Source organism: Ornithodoros turicata, chromosome 3 (genome assembly GCF_037126465.1).
Source record: "Ornithodoros turicata isolate Travis chromosome 3, ASM3712646v1, whole genome shotgun sequence".
NCBI lineage: Eukaryota > Metazoa > Arthropoda > Arachnida > Ixodida > Argasidae > Ornithodoros > Ornithodoros turicata.
This window is the reverse complement of record NC_088203.1, coordinates 4,366,361-4,386,973: the sequence shown is the minus strand read 5'-3', so window position 1 is coordinate 4,386,973 and position 20,613 is coordinate 4,366,361. Positions and strand designations below refer to the sequence as shown.

The following is a 20,613-nucleotide window of genomic DNA, read 5'->3' as shown; positions in this document are numbered from 1 at the left end:
GTAGATAACACAATGCTCCGACTGCATTGAGTACCTGCAACATCAATCTTACTACATCTTGTTGCGTAAGTGAAGTTGCGACAATCAAATCCACGCTACAGGTTTGGAATTTGTGTGTCAATTGCACATAATCTCGGTAGAGTGATATTTATGCCTCCAGCCTACGGCGTACTACCATATACTACTCGATGTTTGTTTGTTTGTTTGTAAGGAAAAAAAAAAAAGGAGAAACTACTCGATAATTTGCGCATCCCAGTATTGCACACAGAGTGATGCACGCCTTCATCTTCCAACTTGGCACGCTGCCAAGGACACGCGCAATGCGCTTTTTCCGTCACGCGGCAACGCCAGCGCTACTTCCGCCACGTGGCTCCATCTGACGGATGGTAGGTGAACTATCAGTGGCTCCCGCAGTAACGCAGGGAAGCCGAACCTACTGTGAAGAAGGCTCTTGGAATTTCTCGGCGCAGACACCTAATCGATACAGCTTTAGACCCCTGCCAAAGTGAAACTGTAACGGACTAGCAAGATGAGGAGTGGAATGCAGAGATAATGCACGTAGAGAAAAAGGCGCCACACAAGGACTGGTGGGAAAAAAGAGGGGATAGCAAACCGAAAGGGGAGGAGGGTTTCCTCCTCTCTTCTTTTTTTTTTTAAGAGAGAGAGAGAGAGAGCGTCGGGTGTGTCTTACGTGCTCCGTATCTGATACGTCGAGATGGGAGCGCTGAGAGGTTGAGTGGTTTGAAAGGTACACGGGTTCAAGGGTGTCTTGAGAAACGGAATGCCGGGGTTCGAGGGTACTCCAGTTAGGAATGCAAGAACACGCCCGTTCAAGGGTAGAAGGGACGTGCACAACGAGATGGAAGCATACAGGGCGTTATTTGTTTATATTTTATTCGTTACAGATTTTTTTATAAAGAAGCTCAGAGAGCAGCGGCAGGCGGGTTATGTGGCCAGGCGGGTATCCCGCAAGACACAGTATGCAACTGCTGGACGACTAATTAGCTACAATTAATTAATTAACCTACGAATTATATATTTTCTGAGAAATGGGAGATAACAGAATTGCAGCCAGTCATTGTTCAAGTCCATCGACCTTATTAAACACTCTGAAAAAGCGAACGTACGTTGAGATGTAAATTGCCAAATTTCGCTGTGCAAATGAAACCAGAACTACGCACTTCTCGAGCGTAGAAACGACACGACCTTAACTAAAATATGGGCTACTCCAATCAGCTCCATCGCTCCAAAGCACGTGACCCACTCACGGGGGATGCCCGTCGATCATTCTGCGCTCGAGTAGTGCATAGTTCTGGTTCCGCCGGCTCATTTAGCGTAGCCAAATTCTGCAACAGACCTTTACTCGAGAAACGTCATCATGACGTTGGTAGACATGCTGAAACCGATTTAAATCGGTAGGGGAGGGCTGGGTTCTAAGAATGGGCACATATTCGCTGCCTCCTATTGAAAGAAAAGTAGGACCGAAGGTCGCGTCCCTTTTCAGGGACCATCGTACTCCCACCAAGCGTACTTCAGCTCTACCAAATTGGTGGAGCTGTCGAACACTATGACGTCATTTGTTTACAACTGGGGAGAGATCTATATTTATGTCTCAAAGTTCGTTCGTTTCTCAGGGTGTTCAACGAGGACGATAGATTTGGATAATGACTGGCTCCAACTCTGCTATCTAGCATTTCTCAGAAAACATTTAATTAACAAGTTCATTAATTTTAGCTAATTAGTCGTCTAGTAGTTACAAACTACTATTTCCGACAGGACGTTCGCCAGGCAGTATAACACGCCTGCGCAAGTGGCATTTTCGCTGCTCTCGCAGTTTATTCATATTTAAAAAAATCTGTAACGAATAAATAAAAAAAACACCGTGTATATAGCTGATGATGACGATGATGATGATGATGACTGCAGTTTTTTTTCTGGCGCACGAGCAACTAAGGCCTGTATACAGCGTAAGGGCGTAGTGTACAAAGATTACACATGGCTTATACGGTTGGATTGCGCATTGGAATGGATTGCGTTGAGTTATGTTAGTTGAGGCTTTGTGATGTTTAGGTAAGGCTAGGTTCGATTGGATCGGGATTGGATGTGATATAGCACGAGACACGAAGGCTGCAAGACAAACACGACACGATCTGAAATGGCCAGCTTACTTTAGCACAGGTTGTGTTATAACGTCTGCAAGGTCTGTTTGTTCGTTTGTTTGATTCCACTCAAATGATGACGATTTGGAGTTCAGTGGCGCAGGAATAGCCTATAGGTTATAATTGAACCTCTGTATGCAATAAGGGGATAAGTCGAAAAATCTCAAACCGAGAAAAGGGGCCTGATTTGATTGTCCGTCCCATTATTGATACACATGCATTTCTCGTTTCTTATACCCTCCTGTAGCGGGCCAATAAATTGCAATAAGATCCGAAATTATCTTTGGCAGGTACATATTGGTATGTAGATGTCACTGCAGCAAAAAAAAAAAAAAAAAGGGGATAAATCGACTTATCCCCTTATTGCATACAGAGGTTCAATTAGGATTCCCGGTTTTCGGAGTTTATTTATTTATTTATTTATTTATTTTGCATATTCGGATTATGTTTTTCGGAGTTTATTGCGTTCCGATGAGTCGCAGTTTTCTCGTCCTTTATTTATCGTATCTCCGCTAACAGCCGAAAAAGGAGGGTGGGGGTGACGTTGGGTAGACGAGCGGTCTGCCTGCCTATGCTGGAGGCATGTTGCTCGGGGAAGAGGGAAAACGGAGGGAGGGAGAAAGGGAGAGAGGGAGTGGAAGGGGAGAACAGTTACATTAGTTGTTGTTGCTAGGCATCACATGTTCCTATAGTCGCGCTTGCGGGTCGACGACCTTGTAAAAGACCAGAAGAGCTCTTTGGATGAGCTTTCGACGATGGAAGGTTGCCACGGGGATAGACAATAACAACCGAAGTTCGGGGAAAAAGCTACAGCTGTAAAACGACATATTCACACACAAAAAAAAAAAAAAAAAAAAGGAATGAGACGCTGCCTCTCCAAAACGCTCACTGCCACGCTGCGGAGCTTGCAGAGACTATAAGCACCTGGGAATCCTGGTATTCTTCTACATCGTTAGGCAGCTTTCGTGTGCGCCCGCCGACCACGCTGTCAGAGTGTTGCAACAAAATAATCCGGGGCTTTACGTCGCGAGACAACCTGTGATCACGAGCGACGGCACAGTGGCCAAGCTGCTCTTTTCATCGAGACAATTTGCGTTGTGTCCGTGTTTCCTCTACTTTGAGGAGAAAATAACGATTCAACGAAAAAGCAAAACGCTGTAGGCGCTGGTTGTTTTCCAGGTAGACCTGCGGAATAGCCGAAATGGCGTCGAAATGCAGAGTTCGAGGTAAGTCGTTAAAAGTAGCTCGTTACTGTAACTAAGTTCTTTCTTTTTTTTCGGTAACTTATAACTTAAAGGTACTGTAAAGCAGTAGACAAGAATGATATGCCGGTGATGTGACTAGAGACCTTTTTGCTTCTAAATACCATATGCGGAACCATACGACCGACAACGCGCTATAAATATTTTTAATTTGCCATGAAAGATGCGGCGTAGTGGAGCGGTGCAACGCCTGGTGTCAAACAACACCTTGTACAGCGGGCAACACTGAAAATTGGTATTACACACTATTACATCGGAACTTCGTTATTTTAGTAACCATATTATTAGTTTTCCTGTTTACCTATGCATTCTGAAACCCCTGTTAACAGTTTAACCTGTTAACCCCTGTTTTTGTAAAGTAACCCAGCGCTGTCCGCTGTTCGATGGAGGCTCTCCCTACTTCTCTGCTGCGCCTGCGCGCTCCTTCTGTTCGCGGCCTCTTTCGAACAAACAAATTCTCTCTGTGAACCTCCGTGAAAAACAAGTCCCGACGCTGTCTGGCTTCTTGAACGTCTGACACATTTTTTTCAACGGCTCAGCATTTCATTTCAGTTCGCTTATCCGTTTATCCTCAGATGTGGATTGTTGTGTGGATTGCAGGGGCGGATTTTATGGTGGATTGTTATGTCGGGCCCAGTGTTTACGCATGCAATGTGGTTGCCGCCGTATGTGTCAGGAGTACGGATTCATTTCGAATACCTAGTACAGTGTTGCCCGTATTCTTTAATTGTAATTTTCTAATTAATTACACCGTCGATTGGAATGAAACTTGCGCAGTTTTTGTCCTAGTGGCTTGGACTATCGAATAGCTACACTAAATGACATTTGATCGGTGCTGCTTTACAGTACCTTTAAGGCGGACTCATGCGGTCTAGTTAACGTTCGCTTCCGGAGAAAGTTGGCTGCAATTGTTTTCTTCGCCTTGCTTTCCTCACGGGCTTTAATGAAGTAACGTAATCGGCGCCAGCGTTCAGAACATGCTAGCAAACGACAAAGCCATTATTTTCATTCGCAGGGATCTGGAAAACTGCAGTAAGCTTGTCAAATTTGTTGATTCCAATCAATTGCCCGACTGTTACTGTAGGGCATGACATCATTTTGACCCAAATATCGCCGGCGAGCGTGCCGGGAAAAGCGATTTCGTTGCGTCTCCCATAGACTCCCATGTATTCGAAATCTGACAAACTTTAATTCGCCAAAAATCAGTGGATCGCGTCAGGTCTTCAAAAATACGTCATTCCCTAGATAAACTTCATGACTTCAACACTATAGACAACAGTCTATAGTGTTCTTGGACACCTAAATATGAATCACAAGCAGTGATAAAAGTGAAGATTTAGTACACATGCACGGCACAATTGCTCTGCACCTCCGTTCTCGTCAAACAAGTAGCTCAAGGTAAAAGTCGGAAGCACAATCCTGCCGTAAAGCTCGCGGCAAAATCGGAAGTGGTTGGCGCCTGCAGTAACCTAACTACTGTAGTTAACTACTTGAAATAGTAGTTTAACTAGTAGTTGCACGCTACATTCCTGCGAGTAGTTGATAACTACTTTTTAACCATAATCGGGTAGTTTAACTACATGTAGTTAACTACTGGCCATCACTGGAATGCGGTACATACATCGATGCAGTATACTCTGAGATATTGCACCTAATGCCTCTCAATTTAACGCCGAGCAACCACATCTCGCAGCTATATCCCCAGCGACGGAGCGTCTGTACTCAAATCGCCGAAGGAACGCTTAAAAAGTAAACCGCCATGGAAATAAACTCTCGGACATTATTTAAACGGTCACTCCATTCCGTTAATAATAACGTCTAAGTTTCCACTGGGAAGGAAATGAAAGCTTCCGAGCGCCATTTCCCGCGCGTACATCCGGGGCCCCATAATCACAGCAGACGACACCCCATAAAAAAAAAAAAATGTTCCCGCACGGAAAGTCTCCCGGGGGACTCGTGGAGAAACAGAATCCCCATCGATATCGTCCCGGCTGTCGTAAATTTCGCCCCGATCCCTCCCACTCAATGGGCGGACGTGTGACACTTGTTATTGCCTACTATCATCCGCGCGGAAGGAGGCGGCTTTAGCGCGTCTCCCGATGCATTGTGATTCCGGGCTGACGTGGATTAAGAGCTCTCTTCGCTTTCTTTAGGCGAGAAGCCGCAGGAAAAAAAAAAAAGAACGTCCGATTTCCCGCAGGGAAGTTGTAATCAAGCACACACGGCGTCTTATTGACGAGCGATCTGCCTGCCGGTGTAGCGGTATGTTGCACCGGGGATCGTGCCTCCTGGGCAGACTTCACAAGAAAGTGTGCCGATATTTGCTTAGAAAGTCTAACCCGAGGGAAAACACCCAGACAGTGACTGGGAGCTGAACTGGGAGGAACCCTCAACTCCTTCAGCGATCCCGTGAGGATGACGTAACTCTATGACGGGGGAGGACCCGGTGGGAGGGTCAATCCGGTAGGCCACTCACGGTGTCTCCGGCGTCACACTGTGCCTGTTACGTCACGGCAGCATGATCGGGTTGCGTCTCCAAGGTCACGTCGCTCCGCGCGGGCCGATATTTTTAGAACGTTTTTGCGAATTCGTTCCCAGCAAGTTCCCATATAGTGAAAAGCGCTGTTAAGCAGTGATGGCCAGTAGTTAACTACATGTAGTTAAACTACTAGTTAAACTACCTGATTGTAGTTAAAAAGTAATTATCAACTACTTGCAAAAATGTAGCGACAACTACTAGTTAAACTACTATTTTAAGTAGTTAACTACAGTAGTTAGGTTACTGAAGGCGCCAACCACTTCCGATTTTGCCGCAAGCTTTACGGCACGCTTGTGCTTCCGACTTTTACCTTGAGCTACTTGTTTGATGAGAACGGAGGTGCAGAGCAACTGTGTCGTGCATGTATACTAAAACTTGTAATGCTTGTCCAGTAAGCCTCATTTGCTGTGAAATAATTCTGCAAATTAGTTTATCGCGCAGGCACAGAAAGAATCTCGCCGCAAGCTTTGTATTTGGCGATCGTAGCAATGGCTTGAGCCAAACTTTATCATTGCTTGTGATTAATATTTAGGTGTCCAAGAACACTACAAGGAATTGGTGTTGATGGACAACGTTAAGTAGTTATAGATGTAGTTAAACTACATTGCAGTAGTTGAAGAAGTAGTTTTAACTACTCCCCTGAAAAGTAGTTGAACTACTAGTTAAACTACTCAATCTCAAAGTAGTTAGTAGTTATAGTTAAACTACTGTAGAAGTAGTTAGTGGCCATCACTGCTGTTAAGCTCTCCGGGATTTTCGGAAGTCGTCTATTGCGGAGCGATAACAGAACGTTCGGCGAGCATGTTATTTTGTCTGATCGCTCGATTAATTAAGCGGGGTTTCGGATGATCGTAAATACCCTTTCTCTGCTGCTTTAACGGCACCAACAGCCTCGTTCAGCAAAGCGCCACCTTTTGAGGTTCATTTGCCTCAGCTACGAATAGACTGAGAATGATGCCGGCCGCCTCACTGCATTCCACACTGCTTTATGTCTACCGTACACTACCTTACTTGTAATGCCTTTTAAATATATCCTATCTTTCCTACACTGCCTTATACTGTCGTATGTCTTCCCTTTTATCAATGTTGTACTACGGTGAACTACGTAGAACGACCTAGTTGTAATTTCTACGGTTCACCATATTTGTACTGCCCTACCCCTTGATGTATGTTACCCCAACAACTTGATCGGTTTCGGCAAACCACAGAATAGAAGCAATTATTACTGTTTAACTATATATGCAAAAGAATCTGCAACTGCACTCTGATAGCCGCAGCATCCGTTTATATGTAATAGTCTATCCTTCACTAACAATGCGTTGCCCCCGACTTTTGCTGCTCGTGAAAGTCATTTCCAGCACAGTGAAGTCCAAGCACAAACCTACCATGCCTCTGTTTTTCTTTAAGCATCATTGTGTTCTAACGATCACACACGCAAAAAGAAAAAAAAGAAAAAAGAAAAGGGTGAAGGCTATAAATTGACCGAGCCTCTACTAAGGAACGCACGGAGCACTCCCTCGAGACACCGTCTTTCACGGTGGTTTAGTAGCTACCAAACCTCGCGGCCAAGGCGTCTGGGGCATGTCCGTATCCATCACGTTTGCGGAGCCAGTTATGGTAGTTATGGGTCGCAGCGTGGGAGACAAAGCATGCGTTGTGCAAGGACTACGATCACTCGACAAGGATTATTGTGACACAAGTATAGACCGAAGTATGATACTTCGTTCGTGTATTTATTTTATTTATTTATCCAAAATATCTCAAATGTCCTTATGGGCACTCTGTGGGGGAGTGGTATAGACGAGATGAAAATCCACACACTATAAACAAAAAATTTGGGACACAGGACGGTTACGACTGGGTAACGCGAATTTCAGCGGTAGCTGTTATGTGTGGATGTTGACACTTTTATATATGGCACTGATATATGCGCAACTACTTTAGAGTGACGAGTACCGCCAAGTGATCCGAGAAGTGAGTGATGATGTGTAGAGCTGGGGATTAGCGGGACAAAAAAAAAAATACTAAAATCGGGACAAAAGCGGGACACTTCCCGGGACAACGTACCCATCTCTGAGTATATGTCAAAACTGCTTTTATTAGCTTTAGATTATTTTAACTTGTTTTGGATCACCGAATCCGACAGTCAATTCAGACAGAAAAAGAAGACAGAAGGAGACAGAAGGAGACAGAGAGGAAGAAGAAGAAGAAGAAAGAAGAAGCGGACGGTTCTGTGATAACAACCACAGCGATTGTCCGATACCTTCCCGTTAACAGCTACCGCTGTAAAATACACGCATACTATACAAAAAAAAACAAATATAAAACAAAACAAAAACAACACACATGTTCGTGAGTGCATTGATAATTAATAGGCTACCAGATAGGATACGGGCTGGTGAACGTTTGATGATCCGTTATTTCGGCTAACAACGGGTGGGAGGGGGGGGGGGGTAAGGTAAGGTAAGGTAGGTAGGTAGGTAGGTAGGGTAGGGTAGGTAGGGTAGGTAGGATAGGTAGGGTAGGTAGGGGTAGGGTAATGATGTAGGGTAAGGTAGGGTGTAGGGTAATGATGTAGGGTAAGGTAGGGGGTAGGGTAATGATGTAGGGTAAGGTGCGGTCAACCTTCTCTCACGTGGCGGCACGGTGCACCCAGGGGAAGGAGAAGAGGGGAGGGTGAAAGAGGGTAGGGTGAAAGAGGGTAGGGTGAAAGAGGGGAGGGTGAAAGAGGGGAGGGGAGAGATGATGGCGGCCCCCAGGGGAAGACCATTCCAGTCAACAGCAGTCTTGCAGAAGGAATACTAGTATTTAGAAAAGGCGCCCGTACAACATTGAAAATGTCTCGTCATTTTTTATTCTATTTCTTTTTTTTTTTACTGGATACCCACAAGCAGCACGAGACCGATTGTATGGTGCAACACATCACGGCATAGGCAGTGACACCTAAAAACCTATACAGGCTGACTTTGAGCTGATGGTGGTCAGTCAAACGGGGGAAGCACACGGAAGAACAAGCAATCGGAGTATAATGTATAATATCCGAAGCGATAGTACGAATAAAACTACGAGAAAGAAGTATATCCTCGTAATTAAACTGCGTTATCTACAGGGTTATAGTCTGGCAAACGTTACACATTTCGATCGCATCGTAAAAATATTCATTATTATTATTCATAAATATTCATATTCATTATTATATAAGACTGGGTTTCTTCAACCCCAAACTTTGCAGACTTGTAGCCATTTGTCTGAAGTTTCGTTTGGAAATTTTTGTGAGCGTTATGGTCCTGTAGAAGAAAAATTGAATATCAAGCAAAATGTCACTCTATGCATTTTCTATGGCCTATCTCACTCAAAAGTCGCTAGTTTCTCCTGTGTGCGCTTCACTTACATTTCACCACACACAGGTGGCGCCAACATACAGGAGAACAAGACTGGAACAAGAAGGTGGGTGCATGACGTCACAACAGGCATGTCACGTCACAACAGGCATGTTATGTCACAACAGGCATGTTATGTCACAACAGGCATGTTATGTCACAACAGGCATGTCACGTCACAACAGGCATGTCACGTCACAACAGGCATGTCACGTCACAACAGGCATGTCACGTCACAACAGGCATGTCACGTCACAACAGGCATGTCATGTCACAACAGCCATGTCACGTCACAACAGGCATGTCACGTCACAACAGGCATGTCACGTCACAACAGGCATGTCACGTCACAACAGGCATGTCACGTCACAACAGGCAGCGCCACCTATGTGAAGTGATGCGAATGCGAAGCAGACACAAGCAAAAAAGGGGCGGCGTTTGTGCGGAATAGACCTCTACCCGAGAAACGTCATCATGACGTTGGTAGACAGACTGAAAGCGAAACAAATCGGAAGGGGATGGCTGGGTTCCACGAATGGGCTGTCGTTCGCCGCCTCCTATAGACCTCTCCCTGTTTGTAAATAAATGACGTCATAGTGTTCGACAGCGCCACTGGTTTGGTAGAGTTGAATTATGCTCGAAGCTATGGGGCCAACAAGGTCGAGCCCGAAAGCCACGGTCTTGAGGGGATTACGATGATCCCTGAAAGGGACGCGACCTTCGGTCCTACTTTTCTTTCAATAGGAGGCAGCGAACAAGTGCTCATTCGTGGAAACCAGCCCTCCCCTTCCGATCTGTTTCGGTTTCAGTCTGTCTACCAACGTCATGATGACGTTTCTCGGGTAGAGGTTTATTGAAGGAAAAGTAGGACGGAAGGTCGCGCCCCCTTTCAGGGACCATCGTAATCCCCTCAAGCCTTGTTCGCCCCAATATAGCTTCGAGCGTAGTTCAAGTCTACCAAAGTGGTGGCGCTGTAAAACATTTTTGACGTCATCTGTTTACAAAAAGAGGGAGAGGTCTATAGGCCATTGGAAGTGCATGGGGGCGAGATCTTGCTCGATTTTTTTAATTTTCTTTCTACATGACCATAGCGCTTACAAAAAATTCCAATGAAAATTCGGACAAATGGCTATCAGTCTGCATAGTTTGGGGTGGGCCAAACCCAGTCTCGTATTTGTACAATACGATCGAAATGTGCAGCGTTTACTCGACTAACCCTGTAGTTTGGAAAGTTCCTGCGTAATGGATCATTATTCTCAGAACGAACAGCGCATGCGCGGCGACTCTCGTCCCTGCTGAAAACATCCGGGGAACCATCATGCCGGAACCATTACTACGCTAACGATACTACCATTTTCCAGTTCCTGTGCAGTCCTTCCGTCAATGAGGAGGCTATGCTTCCCGGGTTTCGGCATTTAAAAAAAAATGTAGGGAAAGGACCCAAGAACGATAACGAACGGAATTTAATGCAGTATGGCTGCACTACGTCCAAGAAGCAGGGGCGCATAGCTCATTGGTCTAGCGTGGAATGGCTCGGCGGGCTCCAGGGTCACGTCGCATACATCAAGCAAACACTCAAACTTCGTACAGACAGAAGCAGTACAGAAACCGGGCTCGAAACTGAAGATGGATACTCAAAAAGCGAGCAGACTCAGGATGCTGGAATGAAAGACACGCAAACGAAACTGCGTTTCGTCACGTGCGTTTATTTCCAGCCAGTACCAGACGCCATTCGAGATGGCGCCACATCTCAGGAAAAAAAAAATATCCATTGACGAAATAGAAGATTCCTATGGTGCTCGTTGTAAAGAGGCGGATCCAGGATTTTTCTGAGGGGGAGTGGGGGGGGGGGGGGGGTCAGAACATCCGGACCCCCTCTAAATCCGCCCCTGGTTGTAAACTACTCATACGGTCTGCTCGAATTACTCGGTATTCAGTAGATCCATTTGAAAAGTCATGTTTTGAAGGTTGGGATGCTTCTGTGGTTAATTGGGACAGAGCGACGATTTAGTCGAAGTAGTAGACGGCACAGGAGAACATTGACACGGAAGAATGGTGACATGACAAACTTAAGGTCGCACGAATACACACAACTCGGCACTGGTTTGACGTCAGGCTATTCTGACGATTGAAGCCGAATGAGTTGGAAACACACAAACTTTCTTAGCGTTTGAAACTATATACAGTGATGAATTGTTTTATTTAAAATCTGTTTCTGGCATACTTGAAGGTAAACGTACGAAATAAACAGAAAAGACTGTAGTCCTCATTTTGGAGGCTGCACAAGGTGTAGCTAAGTGTGATTGGAGTTCAAGGGGCACAGCGTGACCATTTACCGGAGATGAGAGGGCAAAAGGGGAAGAAAGGGGAAAGGGGAGTAGATCTTCATGGGAAAATGAGCCAATTATTGTTTCCCCCTCTCTCTCTCTCTCTCTCTCTTTCTTTCTTTCCTGTTTCATCCAGCAGGTAGTGACGTCCTTTTAACGGTATCGCCTTGTTGCACAGCGTCGCGCACCACGTGTTGAAGATGACACAGGAGTAGACCGACTGCACCGTGCACTTTCGCGAACTGCTTGTCCCTTCTTACGCACAATGTGAACTATACAAACGAAGGACAAATGAATGTACTCACCGACGTTCTCCATGCTTTGTGTGAGCAGTGCTTCAAAGGTGTGCAAACTATAGCTTTCGGCGTCCAACCCTTTGGCCAGGGCGTTCCTTAAGTGGGTCTCGTACTCCATCAACAGCCGACTGGTCGGGGACTGTTCCTGCTGCTGGGACGTATTAGCCGTTGTCGACGCGAGGCCCACGGCTCCTTCGTCGGCACCGCCGTCATCGGAGCCCGCTTCGCTCTGGCTAGAGCTTGGCGGGGTCGTGGCGTAGCAACGGTTATCGTACAGGAAGTGGTCCGACGGAGGAGAGCCGTCTGGCAGGTCGACACCGATCCCGCGTTCCAGGCTCCTCCGCCGACCGGCCTCCGACCTGAGGGACAAATGGGACGCCAAGGCTGAGAGGTTCGGCAAGGACATCCCTGAATAGCGGCCAGAGGATTGGCCAAGATCACTGTGCACAGAACACATAATGGCAAAAGTTTAGCAAGAGTCTGCAAGGACTTCAAAGACGAAGGCTGATGAGACTAGTAGGACAGCGCCGCATCAACTCGTTGAGTATTGACTGGAAGGACATCATTTTCGTACCAGCTTGAAACAGGACAAGCGGGGGCGTTATGCAGGAGGCAAAATATCCGAAGAAGGACTACTGGTGGTTCTTTCTGTCAACGAATTCTACGTTGACGTTGCGACTCTTTCAGTACGGCTGTTTTAGAGTAGTACAGTTCCTACAGTTCACTTTGTTCTTTCCTCACGTAAGACAGGGCAAGATACATGTAGAAGCAAAAGGGAATGAGTCAACGTGAATCATAAATCATTACAGGACATGGAAAAACGGACCGATGACATATGATGGAAACACCAGCATTTACGGGGAGCACACGAAATGTTTCAGAGAGCAGTACAGTACACTCTAAGAAACAAAGGAGTACTTTTACTCCTTTTGAGGAGTAATTGCATTGCCACAAAAAATAGTCCCTTTCGGGAGTAAATGCACGGGAGTAAGTGAATGTCACAGAGTGAAGACCGCATTTCACGCGCTGTTGTAAGAGTCACAGGTACATAATTGGTGCGCATGCATGAAAATACTTTGAAGCAAACCGTCAACCGTGATATATCGAGTGATATAAAATCTTGCGCCATACTAGGGAACAATTTGCGAAGAAAGATGCGCTAACTGTTTCTTACTCTGTGTGGCTGGAAAATTGCTACGTTGTCTGAGTTATACAGCCTTATGTCGTCCAAACTGACCAAGAGCACATATTTACGTAGACTGTTGCATTCAGGAGACCTCGCGAAGTTTAGTGACAATTTGCAGTCCTGGGGAGTAAATGTCGGGACTAAATGTTGGGTTAGGGGACTAAAATGGGGAGTAATTGTAGACTAGGGGAGTAGAAGCTGCAATTACTCCCCGTTTTACTCCTTTTTTTTCTTTGAGTGTACACGTCTTGCCACAAGTTAACAGAAAACCGAAAACGATGGAAGGCAATGTAAGAACAGGGCAAACGAGAATCAGAAACAGCATACAAGTAATTGAGTGGCACGAGACATAAAGGAAAGGTAATATCGGCACTATAAGGGATGCTTTGTCAGAGGAAAGATGACCCCCAAGAGCAAGGGAAGGTAGCTTGAGTCATGAGACGAAGGAACCAGGAAAATGAAACACACAAGTATAGCCACAGGACTGGATCGTTTCGTGCATCTGAGACCATGCAGACAGCTGCGCACCTATGTTCTCGGTCCCTGGATGCGGGCTGTTGCGATGATGCTCGCCTTCGCGAGTCCGCAGCCTGAGCGGAGCGGGGCTGGAGGGTGCGAGGTTCCTGCGCGTCTGGCGAGCTATGCGTCGAACCCGGAAGCGGATGTAGCATCCGCTTCAGCGTGTTACTGTCTAGGCTCAGCGCTGCTATGTCCCCGCGTGTGGAGTCTTCGAACACGTTGTCTGAACTCTTGGAACGCCCTGACGCATGCAGATCCTGGAAGCGTACAAGAAGAAAACACAGTACATACCCAAGACTCTTGGACATAAGAGAACGACGTCTCCTGCATCTGAGATGTGCTTCCTAGCATACGTCCACGAAGTGTAGTTAAAAAGGATAAAACCCTCAGTGCAGGGAACGAGGAGTTTTAACCCTTTTTTCATGTTATGAAGTATGCTGATGCCTTATAGTGCGGGCGTCTACTAGGTATATGAGATGGCGCTCCAACAGCCACGACACTTCCAGAGGGCCGGTGGAATCACCGACGCTCTCTTTGAAGACTCAACATTACAGGAAGGTCATGTTGCCATGGACCGACTAGACCCTCGCCCATCAGACTTGAAGAAGCTGATGGGAGATTGGCTGGTTGAGCTAAGGCAGCGAGCCTTTGTAGTTCTTGTGAAGTTTCTTATGCACACTTCAGCATATAAATAGTCCCATTCCCTTCTTCTTACACACACATACACACTTTTTTTTTTTACTTTCCTACATAAGTGATTTGCAGAAGCTGGCTTCTCGGTTGTAGGAGACACCACCACCACATTTTTCCCCTACACGTATCCTGTCCTACAGGTAGCTCACTTTATAATTCCTTCCATTTCCCAAACTTACATCTTAGCTAAACCTAAGTTATTCCTGAGGCGAAACGTCAGGTGCGAGACCTACCTGAGGACTGGACGCGCTGTAGTCCATACTCTTCGCCTGCTCCTTCCGCGACGATGACGCGTACTGCGACCTCGCATCTCTGGCTTCCCTCGACGTCTCCCTGCTGGAAGCCTCCCTGGAGGACGCTTCCCTGGAACTCCCCTTTCCTCTCCGGTTCTCCTGTCTTCTTCCCCCGCCCCCTTGAGCTCCGCTGTCCTTACCGGAATCCCGAGACGTCGTCCCCCCTCGGGCGCCATGCACGCTCGCTGTCGTAGTCGACCTCTGCGTAACGGCAAGATCACAAGGCGCGCAATGTTAAAACTACAGCGAGGTGTCCAGATGTTGATTTACCTCGCTTTGGACATTGTCGTACGCGGCCGACCTCGCCGTGCGATCTTTGCCGTTTGTAGAAGAACTGGCCGTGAGGCGTGTGGTCTGTGCCCGGGGCAACGTTGCGGCGCCCCCGGTGTAACGGACACGGCCGTTGCGGGCTCGGTGCAGATTCTCGGCCGTCATACAGGTGCACTGCAGCTCCCGACCGCCGCGTGAAGGGGAGCTCGGGGTGGATTGGGGTTTGCGCTTACTGCCGCCTTTCTGTTTTTGCTAGAATTAAACGTTATAGAATGACGAAGATCACAATAACTTCGCGAGGTGATGCTTTAGTCAGTGCAATGAACAGCAGAGTATCATCGACAGTCTGGTAGAGCGTGGTAGGGTGTGATTCGATAAGGGCACGGTATGATAATACGTTGTTAGGGTGTGGAGCTACAAGAGATAATTCGCGTGATCACGCACGATAGAAGACGGTACGGTAGAGTAAGGACGTTAGGTATTGCAGAGTATAGAAGGGTCTGGTGTTGGGCCTGTTTGTATATGACTTATAGAAGTTTGAAACCAGCGAAACAGACGCAGACCCAGAGAAGAAGAAAAAATCGTGTATCGTGTGTTTTTTTTTCTTCTTCGTGCCTGCGTCTTTTTCGCTGGTTTATAACTTCTATGGCAGAGTGTGGTGGGGTGTAGCGTGGCCGTGTGCATGTTGGAGTTTTATAGGGAATGGTAGAGTACAGTAAGGAAGAAAGAAGAATGCGACACTGAAGACATTTCCTTGAACGCGAGGAAATGTATTCAACACAGAAAGGAAAGTATAGGTGCATATCTTAGGACAGTGAACGACCATGAATGGTCTAGTTGAGCGAGGGTTGGGATATCATTATTCGCGCCAAAATATACACTTGGGTATCGTAGTCTAGCACGGTAAGGAGTGCGTGATATGAACAGTGCATGGTATAGGTTAGTGCTCCTTCAAGTGAACTTGATGACTATTCTTACTTTTGGGGGTTCCAGCTTGAGCGAGTAGGAAGAGGTTGCCTTCCGAGAGAACTTGAACGTGGGCGACTGTAAACAAAAATTGTAACACCAACGCTATATAAAAGCGTTATATGAGGTCCTATACGACCGGGCGCAGACCAAATTACAAGGAACTCGCGTGCCTATATAGCAACGTGAAGAACGATTACTCACGCAGCATTCCCGGAATTGCTTAGCGTCCAGCGGCGAGGTGAAGTTGAGGCCCCAGGTGTCCCCCGTGTTCGTATCCTTCCAGTATACGAAGCACTCGGACGCCTGACCCAGGCGGGTGCCTATACCAAACGGTACCAGATGTATGTAGACGTGCAGGAGGATGCGCGGCATCCGTATACGTCCATACCTGGCTGCACGAGCCTCACGTCGAGGATCTTGTCGACTTGGGAGTTGTAGGCGGTGATGTGGAAGATGCAGTCGGGCGAGTCCTGGATGCAGGTGATGTTCACCGGCACTAGGTCCTCGGACACCTGCTGCCACTTCACCGCGCCGCCGCTCCCGCTCACATGGAACACCTCTGCCCATAGCCTGTCGTAGGTATACATATATACAAGACATATTCATTGTTCTCTCTGAACTCAGACCATAGAACCTCTCGTAGGCAGTATATGCATTCCTGCCAGTAGGCTTCCACCCGTAGCCTGTAGCCAGAGCCGTTTATATAGGGAGAGTTTGGCCATTAGGAGGAGCCTAACTTGAAGCGCGCCATGCGACGTCACGGCTAAGCCACCTCCCTCGCCGTGCTCTATTGTTGTCCCGTTGTCAGCCGGTCGCCGACGCCATATTGATGCTGATCGTTGTTTACGATGCAAGGAGGGAAGATACGTGCGTACATTGTCGTGCGAAAGCCCTTCCACTTTGAACTCTGTCAGTTTCCCAAGCAGCACAATGTACTGAAAGTCGAGTGCAATAGGGGTGGACGGGTAGGTGGAAGGCCTTGAACAGACTCGTGAAACTAAAGAACATTGATAAGACACATACCGTCCACCCCTATTGCACTCGACTTTCAGTACATTGTGCCGCTTGGGTTGGCAACAAAAACCCCCTTATCAGAGGCAGCTGTGGGTCATAAGCCGGTCATTCCTGTAGATTGCATTCATTGCGACAACAAAGCTGACGTACAGCATCGATATGACGCGCATCAGATGGCTGATAAGCGGATTCTGCTTGGATTCAGTCTTTTTGGGCGGCGCAACGACGACTCTGACGTCAAAATAGGCTCCACCCACGAGGCGGCAAAAGGTCAGAGAATGGCCAAACTCTCCCTATAAATGGCTCTGCCTGTAGCGATCGGTTTAGCGCCACGAAGCAACTGTGGCTATATGAGCGGCATACAGACGTGGGCAGATGGAAACAGGACAGCAGGATAAGGAGTGGGGGACAGGGGTGTGTTAGTATGCGTCCTGCGCCGACTTCGGGGGGAAACTGTGCCAACGTTCGTCCGGAAAGTCTATCCCAGACCGTACAGCCGGTGTCCCGGATTCGAACCCGCCTCACTTCGCCAGTCTCGGCGTGGAGAGCCGATCACCCCCTAACCACTACTCCACGCGAGCTGGTAGATTACATCGTACTGCTGGCTCTAAGAATATGCTAGCACCTCCGCAGTTCATGTACACCGCCTCCATAGGGACTACAGGGTGAATCTAGCAAAAGTTACACATTTCGATCGAGTCGTAAAAATACAAGATATCATCTCTGGCGCTTCAAGCGTTGCAGACTGATATTCATTCGCCCGAAGTTTTATCCATGTATCTTTTTTTTAATGCTACCAGTTTGTTGAAAAAAAGTGAGACGCAAAGCAAATTCTCACCCCATGCATTTCCTATGGCCTATACAGCACGCAAACCGCCATTTTTTTTTTCCTCTGTCTGCTTCACGTTCATATCACCACGTATAGGTGGCGCTTCCTAGTGAAGAAAGCGAAACCAGAACCTATGGAACAACCAACAACCAGACGGACGCGATGCAGGGATTCGAGGCAGCGCCATCTATACGTGGGAGTGTGAACGTGAAGCAGACAGGGGAAAATAGCATAGCGGTTTGCGGCGGTAGAGCCCGTAAGAAATGCATGGGGTGAGAATTTGCTTTTTGCTTCTTACTTTTTTTCGACAAAGAGACAGCATTCGAAAAAAAAAATATCGATAAAATCGAGGCAAATGACTACCAGTTTTAAACACCAGAAACGTCATCATCTATTTTTACGACGCGATCAAAATGTGCAGCCTTTACTAAATTCACCCTGTAGATGTAGCCGTACATGGTACACCAATTACGCGTCAGCGAATCGCGCCTCTTCCACACCTCTACCACACCTCTTCAGCGTCTCTCGGCAACACTGTAACGCTCATCTTCCATTCACATTCCCCAAAGTAGCTTTCCCGCTGTTTCTTTATCACTTCCTATATAGGGTCCGGTTATATACGAACCAGTCGTGGTACCCCAATGACGCGTCAAAGTACCCTAGAACTCACTTCACTCCACCTTACCGTACCTCTCCAACACCACTTGGCGACACTGTAATACTTGTCTTCCCTGCACATATTCGAGACACTGCCTTCTCTCCCCAAGTTTCCCTACCGCATCGATGGGGGGGGGGGGGATATATTTATTAGACGAAAAGGAAAAAAAAAAACGGGGGAGAGGTCAGCCAAACGGGACGTCGGCTTGCTATTCCGGAAATAAATAAATAAATAAAATTAAGAAATAAGACATAAGTAAAAAGAAAAGAAAAGAGAAGAAAATAATTAAAGAAAGAAATAAGAAGGAATAAGAAATAAATAAATAAAGAAAGAAAATAAAAATAAGAAATAAATAAAAAGAAAAGGATTTAGGGAAATAAAGGATAAACTATAACAAATAGGATGAAAGAAGGATGAGGTAGATTAAAGACAAAGATAACAAAAACAACAACAACATGACTAACAAACGGTGAAAGAATGATGAGATGGATTACAGAAGATGGCTTTAAAAGGAAAAAGCATGAGGTTCATGCGTTGAGGGTGAGAGGAGTGGGGCACTGAAGAATGAGATTGCAGGACTGGAGTTCACAGGCTGTTCCATAAGACCTGAATCGCTCAAGAAAGGGACAAGATACATGAACCAGCATCTGTGCATCTATGTATAGCCTTCGCTGTATAGCCGCACCTCTCAAACCTCGCTCGGCAACACTATAATGCCCATCTCGCCTGCACGTATTCCCTCCACGTGCCTTTGAGCCTGTATAGCAGTGATGGCCACTAACTACTTCTACAGTAGTTTAACTATAACTGCTAACTACTTCGCGATGCAGTAGTTTAACTAGTAGTTCAACTACTTTTCAGGGGAGGTAGTTAAAACTACTTCTTTAACAACTGCAAAGTATTCTAACTACATCTATAACTACTTAACGTTGTCCATCAACACCAATACCATTCTATAGTGTTCTTGGACACCTAAACATGAATCGCAAGCAGCGCTAAAAGTGAAGACTTAGTACACATGCACGGCACCATTGCTCTGCACCTCCGTTCTCATCAAACGAGTAGCTCAAGGTAAAAGTCGGAAGCACAATTGTGCCGTCAAGCTTGCGGCAAAATCGGAAGTAGTTGGCGCCTGCAGTAACCTAACTACTGTAGTTAACTACTCGAAATAGTAGTTTAACTAGTAGTTGCACACTACATTTCTGCAAGTAGTTGATAACTACTTTTTAACTACAATCGGGTAGTTTAACTACATGTAGTTAACTACTGGCCATCACTGGAATGCGGTACATACATCGATGCGGTATCACTCTGAGATATTGCACCTAATGCCTCTCAATTTAACACCGAGCAACCATATCTCGCTCAGGTAGTTTAACTAGTAGTTTAACAACATGTAGTTAACTACTGGCCATCACTGCTGTATAGCAGCACAATCGACGTGTGACTCCTCGAGGTAGGGAAGAGACAAAATGTCCGTATATATACAGGTACCGATGAAACAAAACGAGAGGCCCGTTCTTGGGGGGGGGGGGGGGGGGGTCGATCTCATTAAGACGCCTCGGAGCATATCAAAACAACGTTCCGCAAATAAAGATCCTCCGAAAAAAAGTTTCCGTCTGTCGCGAGATATCGAGTGAATGGAAGAAGCCAAGGTATAGAGGCGATGCAGTTCAAACTGCGTCGTGGAGATATGGAGCGACAATTTCGTCTCTCTGCCTGTCTGTTGTATGTCTTAAGTGTTTTTTTTTTTTGTGAGTTCTTTCTAGCTCTCTTTCTCTCTCTCTCTCTCTCTCGTGTTTTCGTTCCATTTTACGCTCCTCGTGTGTTTTTTCAGCTGTTCTTTTTCACGCTTCTATAGTATTGTTTTTTCCTGGGGATGTTTTCTCGTGTTTTTTTTTTTTTACGGGTTTCCGCGATTTTGTGTTTTTGTTGTCAGTTATGTGGGGGGGGATATATTTATTAGACGAAAGGGGAAAAAAACGGGGGAACGGTCAGCCAAACGGGACGTCGGCTTGCTATTCCCCAACAAAAAGAAAATTAATGAAGATTAAGTAAGAAGACAAAAAGAAGAAGAATGAAGAAGAATAAAATAAATTAAAATTAAATTGGTCAAGAATGCGGTCCGATCATGGCTGCTACGCGTCGGTAAGGATTTCTACGCTGCTGGCATCCAAGCCCTCGTGAAACGCTCGGACAAGTGCATTAGCGCAGCTCTT

General features: G+C 46.4%; 1 protein-coding gene across 1 annotated transcript in view; it reads right to left on the bottom strand.

The window, feature by feature from the left end:
* LOC135387858 (protein still life, isoform SIF type 1-like) overlaps nt 1-20,613 on the bottom strand; it is a 166,889-nt gene that overhangs the window by 130,455 nt on the left and 15,821 nt on the right. Inside the window, exons 3-9 of the mRNA XM_064617029.1 lie at nt 16,282-16,463; nt 16,095-16,213; nt 15,903-15,968; nt 14,925-15,176; nt 14,595-14,855; nt 13,678-13,925; nt 11,973-12,322 (exon numbers count right to left, since the gene is read on the bottom strand). Coding sequence (XP_064473099.1) covers nt 11,973-12,322; nt 13,678-13,925; nt 14,595-14,855; nt 14,925-15,176; nt 15,903-15,968; nt 16,095-16,213; nt 16,282-16,463 — 1,478 coding nt within the window. The remainder of the gene's footprint in view (nt 1-11,972; nt 12,323-13,677; nt 13,926-14,594; nt 14,856-14,924; nt 15,177-15,902; nt 15,969-16,094; nt 16,214-16,281; nt 16,464-20,613) is intronic.